This window comes from Dipodomys spectabilis, unplaced genomic scaffold (assembly GCF_019054845.1).
Source record: "Dipodomys spectabilis isolate Male_0828 unplaced genomic scaffold, ASM1905484v1 ptg000145l, whole genome shotgun sequence".
In the NCBI taxonomy this organism is placed as follows: Eukaryota; Metazoa; Chordata; class Mammalia; order Rodentia; family Heteromyidae; genus Dipodomys; species Dipodomys spectabilis.
This window is the reverse complement of record NW_024870822.1, coordinates 13214649-13225818: the sequence shown is the minus strand read 5'-3', so window position 1 is coordinate 13225818 and position 11170 is coordinate 13214649. Positions and strand designations below refer to the sequence as shown.

Here is an 11170-nt window from a genome sequence, read left to right as displayed (position 1 = left end):
GAATTCTTTGCTGAACAATGAGCTTAAGAACCTGAGGTGTCTTCTTGCTTTTGTAGAGCAAAATAGGGCTCTGATGCTTCAGTGGAAATTGCAGAGCACATAATAGGGTGTAGGTAAAGTTACTGATGCACCACATCTCACTTTCAGGAAAGTAGTGGGAGAGATGTGTCTTGAGAAGAAAGGCACTTTAGAGGTAACCCTTTTAAGATTTCAATTAATTATTTAAATGTATGAATCATGTGCTTAAATGTATGCTTACTTAAATGTTTGTTTCCAACGCCTGCCAAACCAGCCTTTGGAAATCGTACAGAAAGCATTGTTTTGTTGTGATTGACCATGTATCTTAGAGAATTAGAAGGAAAAAAAAATTGTTTTAGGTTTTTGGTGTTTAATCTCAAAGTTTGGATTAAACCTCGGAACTTTATATATGAATAATATCATTATTATCTGGGAGAGAAAAGACAATGATCATGTTCTGATTTTTATACTGACAATTTAATACAAATAACAAGGTATGTCACATTTATACTGGTTCATTGTAGAGACAAAGAAACATAGAGAAGGTTTTCAAGGGAATTTTTTGGTAAAATTTTCAAAAAGTTACTTAAAAGTGTAATTGCACTGGAAATAAAATGATGCCTTTAAGTTATACATTTATGATGCGGTTTAGGTATTTACTCCATTTTGCCAACAGTATTTTCTAATATTGGGACAATGAGCACATTTTAAACTTTTAACCAAGATTATATTATTTATTTAAAAGTAATTTCTAAAAGAAATTAATTTATGCTAAGTGAAGTAAGAGTTCTAGATTAACTATAAAGTGATGCTATATAATGTTTCAAAGAATCAAACCCAAGTGAGAATCTAAGATCTCTTATACTTATCATATAATACTTCTATGGTAATACATATATATTATATTATACTTATCATATAATAACCTATATAAGGAAATATAGCTGAACTCTTATATAAGTTTACTTCAGTCGTAATACATTTGATATTCCATGTGTTTTATTTATAGAAACTAAACTACATGTTGTTAAACGTTTTTATTTGTCATTGAAACTCCTTCAATACTAATTAATTCTATAGACTGGGTCCATAAATATATACTATATTTAAGGTGAAATATTATTTCTATTATTCAGATAATGGTGGAATAGGCATAAGGTTATTAAGTTAATGAAATAATCTCTTATATCAGATATATTACATTTAATAATTGCTGCTCTGATAATACTTGGAAACAAAATGGAGCATGTAAAAAAAGCCGAAAGATACAGAGCAAGAATAAGTTGACAGGAGAAGAAAAAACCAAAACAAGAACATCTGTGACAATATTTGTTAGACTAATTCTTGAGTTACCAATTTGGATTCTTTTTTTTTCTTCTTTTTTTTTTTTGTTGATAGTGGGGCTTGAACTCTGGGCTTGAGTGCTATCCCTCAGCTCTTCAGCTCAAGGCGAGCACTCTACTGCTTGAGCCACAGCACCACTGCTGGTTTTCTAGTGGTCTTTTATTGGAGATAAGAGTCTCACTGACTTTCCTGCCTGGGCTAGCTTTGAACTGTGTTTCTCAGATCTCAGCCTCTTGAGTAGCTAGGATTACAGGTGTGAGCCACTGGCGCCCAGCTCAATCTGGGTTCTTGATTAATCGTTTCTTAAAAATGTATATTTAGGGAAAGAGTGTTGGTCTTGGAATATGAAGACCAAGCCTCAAGTTTAATTCTGTTATAGTCTAGCTAAATCGTCTTGGTTTAGTCACATGACCTCTCTGGTTTTTATTTTCTGAGAGTCAGAGTCTCAGAATATACCTCCTTGTTCTGCCAACCATTTACTACTTTAACTTTTCCTGGCCATCTCCAAAGAAACAAATGCTATGTGTAATCTTTTGGACAATAGTCAAGAACAATGACTACATGTTTACATAAATTGTGCAAACACTGTCACGGCTAATATTCAGTCTTAAATTCTGTGAAAATCTGTTGTTTCAAAAATTAACCCAAACAATGGGAGTTACCAAGTTAAACATTAAAATTTTAAATCAACTACGTTTTATTGTGCTTGGATAAATGAGATTTCTTCCTTGAGTAGCTGACCCTTACCAAGTATATTGCTTTATGCAAGCTAAGAGTTTTCTGTTTGGTTTTCTATTTGACCTTTGATTGCTGCTGTTACCAGGTGGTTTGACTAAAAGAGAGGGCCAGCACAAATCAAGCAAATAACATTGCATACAGTTTAATAATTAATAACTGATCTGTCATAAAAAACTATATATCTGCTTCATTACTATGTTACAATGGCAAAATTTTTAACCAAAGACATCTGAAATAAAAGCAATTACTTTCTTGTTTTTTTTTCTAAACAGATCTTTTGAGTGGATAAATAATGTGTACTGCTCTGAGCCCAAAGGTACGCAGTGGACCTGGTCTATCTGATATGCATCAGTATAGCCAGTGGCTGGCCAGCAGACATGAAGCTAATTTACTCCCGATGAAAGAAGATCTTGCCCTGTGGTTAACAAATCTACTAGGTAAGGTTATAAGATATCATTTTGTGAGCAAAGACAACAAACAATCTGTGTATGTCTGTGTGTGTGTACATGTTTTTTTTTTTTATATTCTCTTATAGTATACTTCAACTAAACATGTGATAGCACCTTGGAGAGAAAGACTTCCACTATTTGGGGGCTTCCTATGGGAAATTTGAAGCATATGGAAAATTTAAATGAATTTCCCAGTGTGTCTCATATTAATAGTGTTTCATAATTCCAAAACTTGCGTTGAAATGTGGAAATACATGGTCAAATAGCTTATTTCATTTATATATTTTTGACTTTTCTTTCATGCAACTGACCAATTTGACCTATTCCTTTGACATTGTTCACAGGCTAGTCTGAAATCTAGCTTCTTAAAACTGGATTTCTGTGCCTTCCTTTTCTAACATACCTTCTAAAATTGCTGAATACTCAAACTCAGGAGCAAAAATATCTATCCTTTGTCCAAACAAGCTGACCAGAGTCATTTAACCTTGAACTCAAAATTTTATTTCCAATTACCCTTTCTTTTTATGTGCTTGTCTAAAATTATTGCTGAGAAAAATGCTGTCTTATGCTAAATATGCCTCTTCTTTTGTGTCTGGCATATTCACAGAATAGCATTTGACCATGCGCAGAATAACTTCATACATTTAAAAGATCACAAGTGTATAGCAACCCTATATCTACTAACAATTTTTTCCCAAAGAGTCAAATTGACTTATAACTTCAGCAAAAAAAAGCCCTTCAAAAGTTTGCAAGATATATAATTTGAATATGGAGTAGGCATAGAATTTATCATTCTGCTTTACTTTTTTTCAGAAATAATTTCAACAACACTTTCATTATTTCAATAATCCCTTAGAGTTAGTATCTTTACCTTCTAGCTGATAAAAATGAGTTGCTGAGTGAAAAGGATATTATCTGAAATTTTAGCAATCTTTAACATGTTTTTAGTGTATTCTAAGCAAGTTCTTGGCTTTGAAGTTTTGTATGACTTTGTATTTATTTTTATCTTTTTGAGTCTATCTTGTGGTTACATGTTTATTCTTCATTGTGTGTTCCCCTATTTTGGCCATTTCTAATTTTTTTCTTTTTGCTTATGTTGTGCTGAGGAATCGAAGCCAGGGCCTCAGGCATGCAAGGCAAGCGCTCTACCACTAAGCCACCTTCCCAGCCCTATTTTGGCCATTTCTAATGTGCAAGTTATAACCTTCATATAGTTTCTTATCCCAAGATTAATCAGGCCATAAATGCAGAAGGTGCTCCCAAAAAGATCACCTAGAAAGCTGACCCAAGAATGACCCTTTACTATAGAGTTGACTCCTTACCATTGAAGTTGTCACTTCCCAGGGGAGAGGGTATCACAGCTTAATAATTTATGCATGCAAAGAGAGATCTTTTAATTTCTATAGATAGAGGGAGTAATTTTAGCTTATGCATAGATTTGCAATCTTTCTTTGGTCTTTTCAAGGCTCATTAATGATGGCAATATTAGCAATTTATTAACTTTCTCTTTTATAATATGAACTATCATATGTATGTCAGTAGAAAAAAAACGTTAACAGACTAGGCCCTGAAAATAGATTGCCTGTGTTTGAACTCTAGCTCTGTCACTTGCTAGCACTTTTATCTTCCAGCAAGTTACTTAATCTGTCTGTGACTTGTTTTCCTCATGTGTGCAGCTTACAAGTTTCTGTGGCAGTGAATAATTGAAGCATGCATAGTACTTGAAACAGTATGTATGTTGTATTCCCATTTGTATAGTTCAGTGATGTTGTTAACTTAATGTTATAAATAAGTTTATTTAGTTTCCAACAAATAAGTATGAGTGTACAACAGAACAAAATATTATTCTAAAAAAATAGTGAGCTCTGTAATAAGAATGGGCTGATTCAAATCTCAGTTCTACCGTTTTACTGTATCATAGTGATTATCTGATTTTCCTGTGACTCATATTTATAATATGTAATATTAATGCAGTATTCATGTTAACCTTAGAGAGTTGTTGGTTGTTAAAGCAGGTAATTACCTTTAGAACAAATTAGGGCTCTTAATAGTCAACCAGTAAATAATGATTATACTTATTAAGTTCTAGATATACTCTGCTAGATCATAGAATGGTAAGAATGGTAAGAATGGACATAATACCTGTTTTAAATAGTTTGGATTAGCATTAGCAAAAACCCCCCACAATGAACACTGGAAATGTAATCCAGTACATGGACTTGTTATTAACATTATATTGATATAGATTGCAGTTACAATATGAATTGTGGTATGACAGCATGAAGTATCAGAGGGCTTAAGGAAACCTTTTTTAAGGGCCATATTAAAAGTGAGATCTGGGGGAATGACTACAAGTTACCCAGACAAAGCATGGAATGAGAATTTTGAGGAGAGGGAAAGAAAAAAATCTAGGAAAAAGTTTGATTGGAAGACAAAAAAGATCATCTCCACGACACAGAATGACCATATAGCACCTTGAATAGCATATTAAAAACCTTATTGTAATTAATGTGATCATTGAGCTGACAGTGAGATGTTTGAGGCAGGAGAAAGTATGATTAGTTAAGAGTACATCCTGTCATGGTCCAATGCCCCATGATGGTGCCATGGTGCCATTTAATTTAGTGAATGTGATCATTTACAAAGGAGTTTGATCAACATGAGCAGCCCATGACAACCTCAAGAATAGGGTCAGTGTGTGTAATGGAAAGATCCTTGGATTAAAAGTCAGGAGACCTGGCTCCTAACCGGGCATCAGGCGACCTGGCTTCTGGCTCTGGCTCTACCACTCAATAGGAAACTTGCCCAAAGTCACTCAGCTATCTTTTCTGGGCTCAGTATCCTGAACCATAAAATGAAGGAGTTTGAGTAGATGAGCTCCAATGTCCTTTCCTGCTCCAAAAATCTAAGGTTCCAAGAAATCTATCTTTTGAGATCCAGTTTAGGGCAGTTGAGGTCATCAGGATACATAAGTAAACAAAGAAGATTATGTTAAGGAATGACTTCATTTGAAGAATACGATTTTTTTTTTTTAGATTTTAGACATTGTAACACAAATGCAATTAGTGGCTTGTGGAATTTTTTTCAGAAAAAAATAGCCTTAAAGGGCTGGCACCATGACTCAGGTCTATAATTCTAGCTGCTCGGGTAGCTGAGATTTGAGGATAGTGTTTTGAAGCCATCTTGGGCAGGAAAGTCTGTGAGACATTTATCTACAATTAACTACCAAAAGGCCAGAAACAGAGCTGTGGCTCAAGTGATAAGTGCTAACCTCAAGCACAAAACCTCATGGACAATGTCCAGGTCCTGAGTTCAATCCCAGGATTGGTGCAAAACAAAAACAAAAAATGTCCTATAAGAATATCATTATAATGCCAAGTGTTGATGGCTCACACTTGTAATCCTAGCAACTCAGGAGGCTGAGATCTGAGGATCTCAGTTCAAAGCCAGCCAGGGCAGGAAAGTCTGTGAGACTCTTTTTCCAATAAAGCACCAGAAAACTGGAAGTGGCACTGTGGCTCAAGTGATAGAGCGCTTGCCTTGAGCTAAAGAACTAAGGAACAGCGCTAAGGCCGAGTTCAAGACCCACGACTGACAAAAAGAATAGTATCAATATGTATTGAAGTATCATGTTTATGTTGACTTCATACAAAGAAGGTAGATAACAGCCCCCAACTGTACACTCTTATGGTAACTTAAAAAGGTAGTCAAAAAATTGAGATGATTCAGAGATAGGATAATAATGTTACACACTATAGTGTTAATGATATGTTAGTAGATATTTTCGTTACACATTACAGGTATATACAGTGTCCATAGAATTTGAAAAAAAAAGTTAAAATTTAAAAAGATTTATTATTTTTCATTTTATCAACTTAGAAACGTTTACAGATTTTAATGTGCAACTCTTTCAGGATACTTTTTATGTATTTGAAATTAAGAGAAGTCTTGAAAATCGTATCAAAGTTAATTCTATTTCCATATAAAGTCCCCAATTTATTTCATGAAGAAGTATACATGTGAAATAAAGCTTTTTATGAGGGTTTGCTGTTTTGACATGAGTCCTTGCTTTATCTATGCTTAGTATACTTCTATAAAATGAATTTTTCTTTATATATTTTTTCAGAGGCATATTAATGACTTTTGAATTCAGATATATATGATCTTACATATAAAATGGTAATTGAAAATGTAGCTTGAAGAGAATGCTTAATTTGTATTTGTACTTTTTACAGTGTGGGGGTTTTGAGCTCAGGGTTTTACACTTGTAGGAGGCACCCTAATGCCGACACCATACCTCCAGCTCTTTTTATTCTGCTTAGTTTTTAGATACCTTGCTTTTTTTCCATAGCCAGCTGAGACCATGATCCTCCTATTTACACTTCTTACATATATCTAGAATAAAAAGTGCATGCCATCCTACCCAGGTTGTACTGTTGAGATGGGATTTTACAAATTATTTTGCCTAAGCTATACACAAATTGTAATTCTCTATATCTTAGTCTCCTAAATCACTAGGATTACAGGTGTGAGTCACTGGTGCCTTACTATTTTCAGAATAAAAGTGATGTGATGTGGATATCATCCACAAATATTCATATTTATATCCAAAATGTAGGTAATGTATTATAATTTTCAGGTATTATATATGTGTTTAATCACTAACAAAGATAAATATCTCTTTAGATTCCTAGGCATAGAATTAAAGAAAAAATATTAAGCAGTTAGGCAAGCTAAAATCTATGCATTCTATTACAAAGTACTGGCTATCCTGTAGAAGGTCAGCTTGCAAAAGTTAAAAAACAGTTGTGGTTGCTGGGATTTATTTAATATTATCTCATGCCAATATGACTCAGGAGAAGATCTTTGTCTGCTACTATCTAAGAGGAGATGGGTTAGTCTATGACAAACATTCAGAAAAGACTACAAAGGAGTTATGAAGATACTATCATCCTTCTATATAAAACCTATCCTATATTGCGTATATTATTGTCTTTTACACATCAAGTATATACATTCCAACTTTATTTTAGATCTTCTCTTTTGTTACTTTTGAACATGAGCCAACTACTGCTTATTTGATCCTTAACTGTTTTTAGGACATGTCAGAACATCAAATGCTTTCTACCAATAAATCTTGGGGAAAATGCAACGTATTATTAAATTAATAGTCTTAGATTATACTAACTACCCATGATCCAAATAATTAAGGCCCATTCTTCAAATTTCATGGTTGCTAATGGGTTTTGTTTTGTTTGTGTTAGTTCTTTTTGTATATGTTTGCTGATTGTGGGGCGTGAACTCAGGGCATGGGCACTGTCGTTGGGCTCTTGTGCTCAAGGCTAGTGTTTTGCCACTTGAGCCATGGCTTCACTACCACCAGATTTTTGGTAGTTAATTAGAGATAAAGGTCTCATGGACTTTCTGTCTGGGTTGGCTTTGGTCTTTGATTCTTAGATCTCAGCCTCTTGAGTAGCTAGGATTACAGGCATGAGCCATGGGCACCCAACTTGCTAATTGAATTTTTAAGGTCATTGTTGGCTTGGTTTTGAAATGACTAGCCTATGATAACTGAGCCCAAATTGTTTATTTCACTTGTATTTTTTAATGATTTTTAAATGATAGCTAGACTCTATGTTCTGTTTTTTAAGAAGGAAATATTTAAAAATTAAAAATTAACATTATTCTTAGAGATATTTAATCTTTAGGATCAAGCTATATATGCATAGATATACTCAAAGTCTTTATGAATTTAGAAGATAAATTAAAAATTCAGTTACGTTAAATTGATTTTACTTATATTTAGAAAATGCATTACAGCAGTTAAGGTAACAGTGATTTTCTTTATCTGTCCTTCTACCTACATGGTAAAGAAATTAGCTATTCCAACTTAATATGAACAGTATATGTGTTACTTTTTGTTTGTGTCTAAAAAATAGCTTCTTCAGCATAATAAATAAATGTATATCTATTCAAGTTGCTAATGTCAAGCCTAACTCAAATCTAATATGTTTAGAACACCTTGCCTCCTTTTTTTTCTTATAGCATTCCTCATGTTCTTGGTATGGTCAGAAAAAATTCCTGAGGAAAAGTAGCATCCTCTGCTACTTCAAAAATTCTAAGAATTAAGTTCATGTTCACTAGTTCATGTTCACTAGTGCTTTAGAGACATTTGTGTCTGTCTTTTTGAGCAGGACCAGATTCATCTTTGTGAGTATAAGGTGGGTCCTTGTGAATAGGTCTTTGACTAGGGTTTCCACTTTCAAACCATCAAAAATCAGGCTCAAAAATATCAATGACTTGAGGTGGCAAATGAGCTCTGCTTGAGTTATCTAGTATAGGAAAGAAACTGAGGTGCTAAGTTCAGAGAGGACAGGAGAGAAATTTGAGAGCACAATATTTGAGTCATAGCGTTAAGAGATTGAAAATATGCCTGCTTTGTGATATTTTAATCTTTTCTCCAAGTTAGACTGACATTCACTGTCTTCTCTCCAAGCTATTCATTTTCTCAACAGCTTTCCATGAAGTTATCCAGAGAAAATGACAATGGCATTGGGAAAAATTAAATGTGCTTGGCAAATCTCTAATTTATTAAGCACGATAACCCAAAGAAAAGGCTCTTTATTTGAAATACCTAAGTCAAGGAGCCCGATTCCTCTATAAACTCTTTGACTTAAGGAAAGTTACTTAATTTATATCTCCCAGGTTCATTATGTATAAAAGAGCAAAATAGAGCCGGGTGTGGGTGGCTCACACCTGTAATCATAGCTATTTAGGAGGCTGAGATCTGAGGATCATTGTTCAAAGCCAGGCTGGGCAGGAGAGCCCTTGAAACTCTTATCTCCAATAAACCACTCAGAAAACCAGAAGTGGTGCTGTGGCTCAAGTAGTAGAGTGCTTGCCTTGAGCTGAAATGCTGAGGGACAGTGCTCAGGACCAGAGTTCAGGACCCATGACCACCATCAACAACAACTAAAGAACAAAATAGTGTTCACTTCACATTATTATGGGATTTAATATATAAATAGGTATTTTTGCATTGCACTTGAACCAGTGCCTTCCTAAAGTATTCAAATGTTAAATATGCTTATTAAACATTGTCATGTTTTTGAGAATTCAGCACTGCTAGTTTTCTGAGAAAAGCATTCCTTCTATGCACCGGAAAAGACAAGATAGTTTTTTTTCCCCATGTGTGGCTCCTGTGTAAAACATTGGTAAACTTGATGGAAATTATAGCAATTGGTATTCTGCAACAAATGTACTGGCACATGTTGATTTTAGTTGCCTAGCCAAAATGCAAAATAAAATGAGACACTTTATCCTATCATTGAGGCCTACTAGCTGAAGTGACTAACCACAGTATTTAATGAAACCTCTGACCTGACCTCTGACCTTAGTCATAATGGCACTGATCCTGAGATGGACATCTTTTACAATTATAAGTAAAGGAAGTGAAGGTACTACTTTGAGACTAGGGTATTTTACATTATCCTTCAAATCAATAGTTTTTACAACCTAGTGATTTTAATAGTCCAAAATGATTTATTTATATCCATCTTTCTCTAAACTTGAAAACAGCATGGAAAGATGGAGCTGAGGGAAAAATAAATCAATTTGTTGGTTCCAATATCACATTGCTGCTGGTATTTATGACATGTGAAATGAGCTAATACAGTTTAAATTACCTTTTTATCTTATTCTGTTTGCTAGATATATTTAATTTTATATGACTTCCACTTGAGAAATTGAAATTTAGTTCTTCACAGGCTGATTTTATATTTTGTTATCATTAAATATAACTAGTTTTATACTTTACTATTTTCTTATAAATGCCATTGGTTATATTAATATCATAAGAGTGAAGTAATATATCATTCCATATAAAGATTATAATTGATTTCTTACAATTATACAGCATAGTTAAAATGTATATTGAATGATTCTTAATGGCTGGATGGAAAATACATTACATGTGAAGTTTATTTTTTTTAAAGCTTCTCAGTCTTGCATTTTTCCTTCATTTGAGGTAGTACATTTCAACTATAAAGTATATAACAGTTTCTTTTAGCCAAAAATATCACACACCTTTCCAAGCTGTAAAATATACAGAATTGAAAGTTGACACCTAATATATTTTTCATTAGATACAGATGTTCAGTATAAAATTCTTCAAGTGTTCATGAAAAGCAGGGTAACTAAAAATCTTCAGGTATAAAGCATAAAAATGTTAAAAAAAGAAAAAAAACATACCTTTTGGTAAATTGCTAATGGCTTTTAAATGAAAACTACTTTCTTTTCAAAATTTACAAGTCCTTTTCAGTTTATTATAATTATCTAGTCACTGAAATTTGCAATAAGAATCTGTTAATTGCCATGGAATTTAATGAAATGAGAGCAAAGTCCTTTTCCAAATGTAAACTCATTCATCTTGAAATTTAAACACATTTTAATTAAATCATAATTTTAAGAAATTATTCTAATATTTACTTTTGTTGCCTGTTTACAAACTTTCTTCTTCTTAGTAGCAAATGAAAGCCAACATGGTGAATAACACACAATACAATGTTTTGGGCTGGCATTTTCAGGTCTTGAGACATATTTGTGAACTGAGTTGAGCTTCA

The 11170-nt window shown here is 33.4% G+C and overlaps 1 protein-coding gene across 2 annotated transcripts in view; it reads left to right on the top strand.

The window, feature by feature from the left end:
• The first annotated feature begins 2364 nt into the window (after positions 1-2364).
• Positions 2365-11170, top strand: part of Gas2 (growth arrest specific 2) — a 109917-nt gene continuing 101111 nt past the window's right edge. For both annotated transcript variants that reach the window (XM_042691660.1, XM_042691658.1), the window contains exon 1: positions 2365-2537. In XM_042691660.1, the coding sequence (XP_042547594.1) occupies positions 2393-2537 (145 nt within the window). In that variant the 5' untranslated portion in view covers positions 2365-2392. The remainder of the gene's footprint in view (positions 2538-11170) is intronic.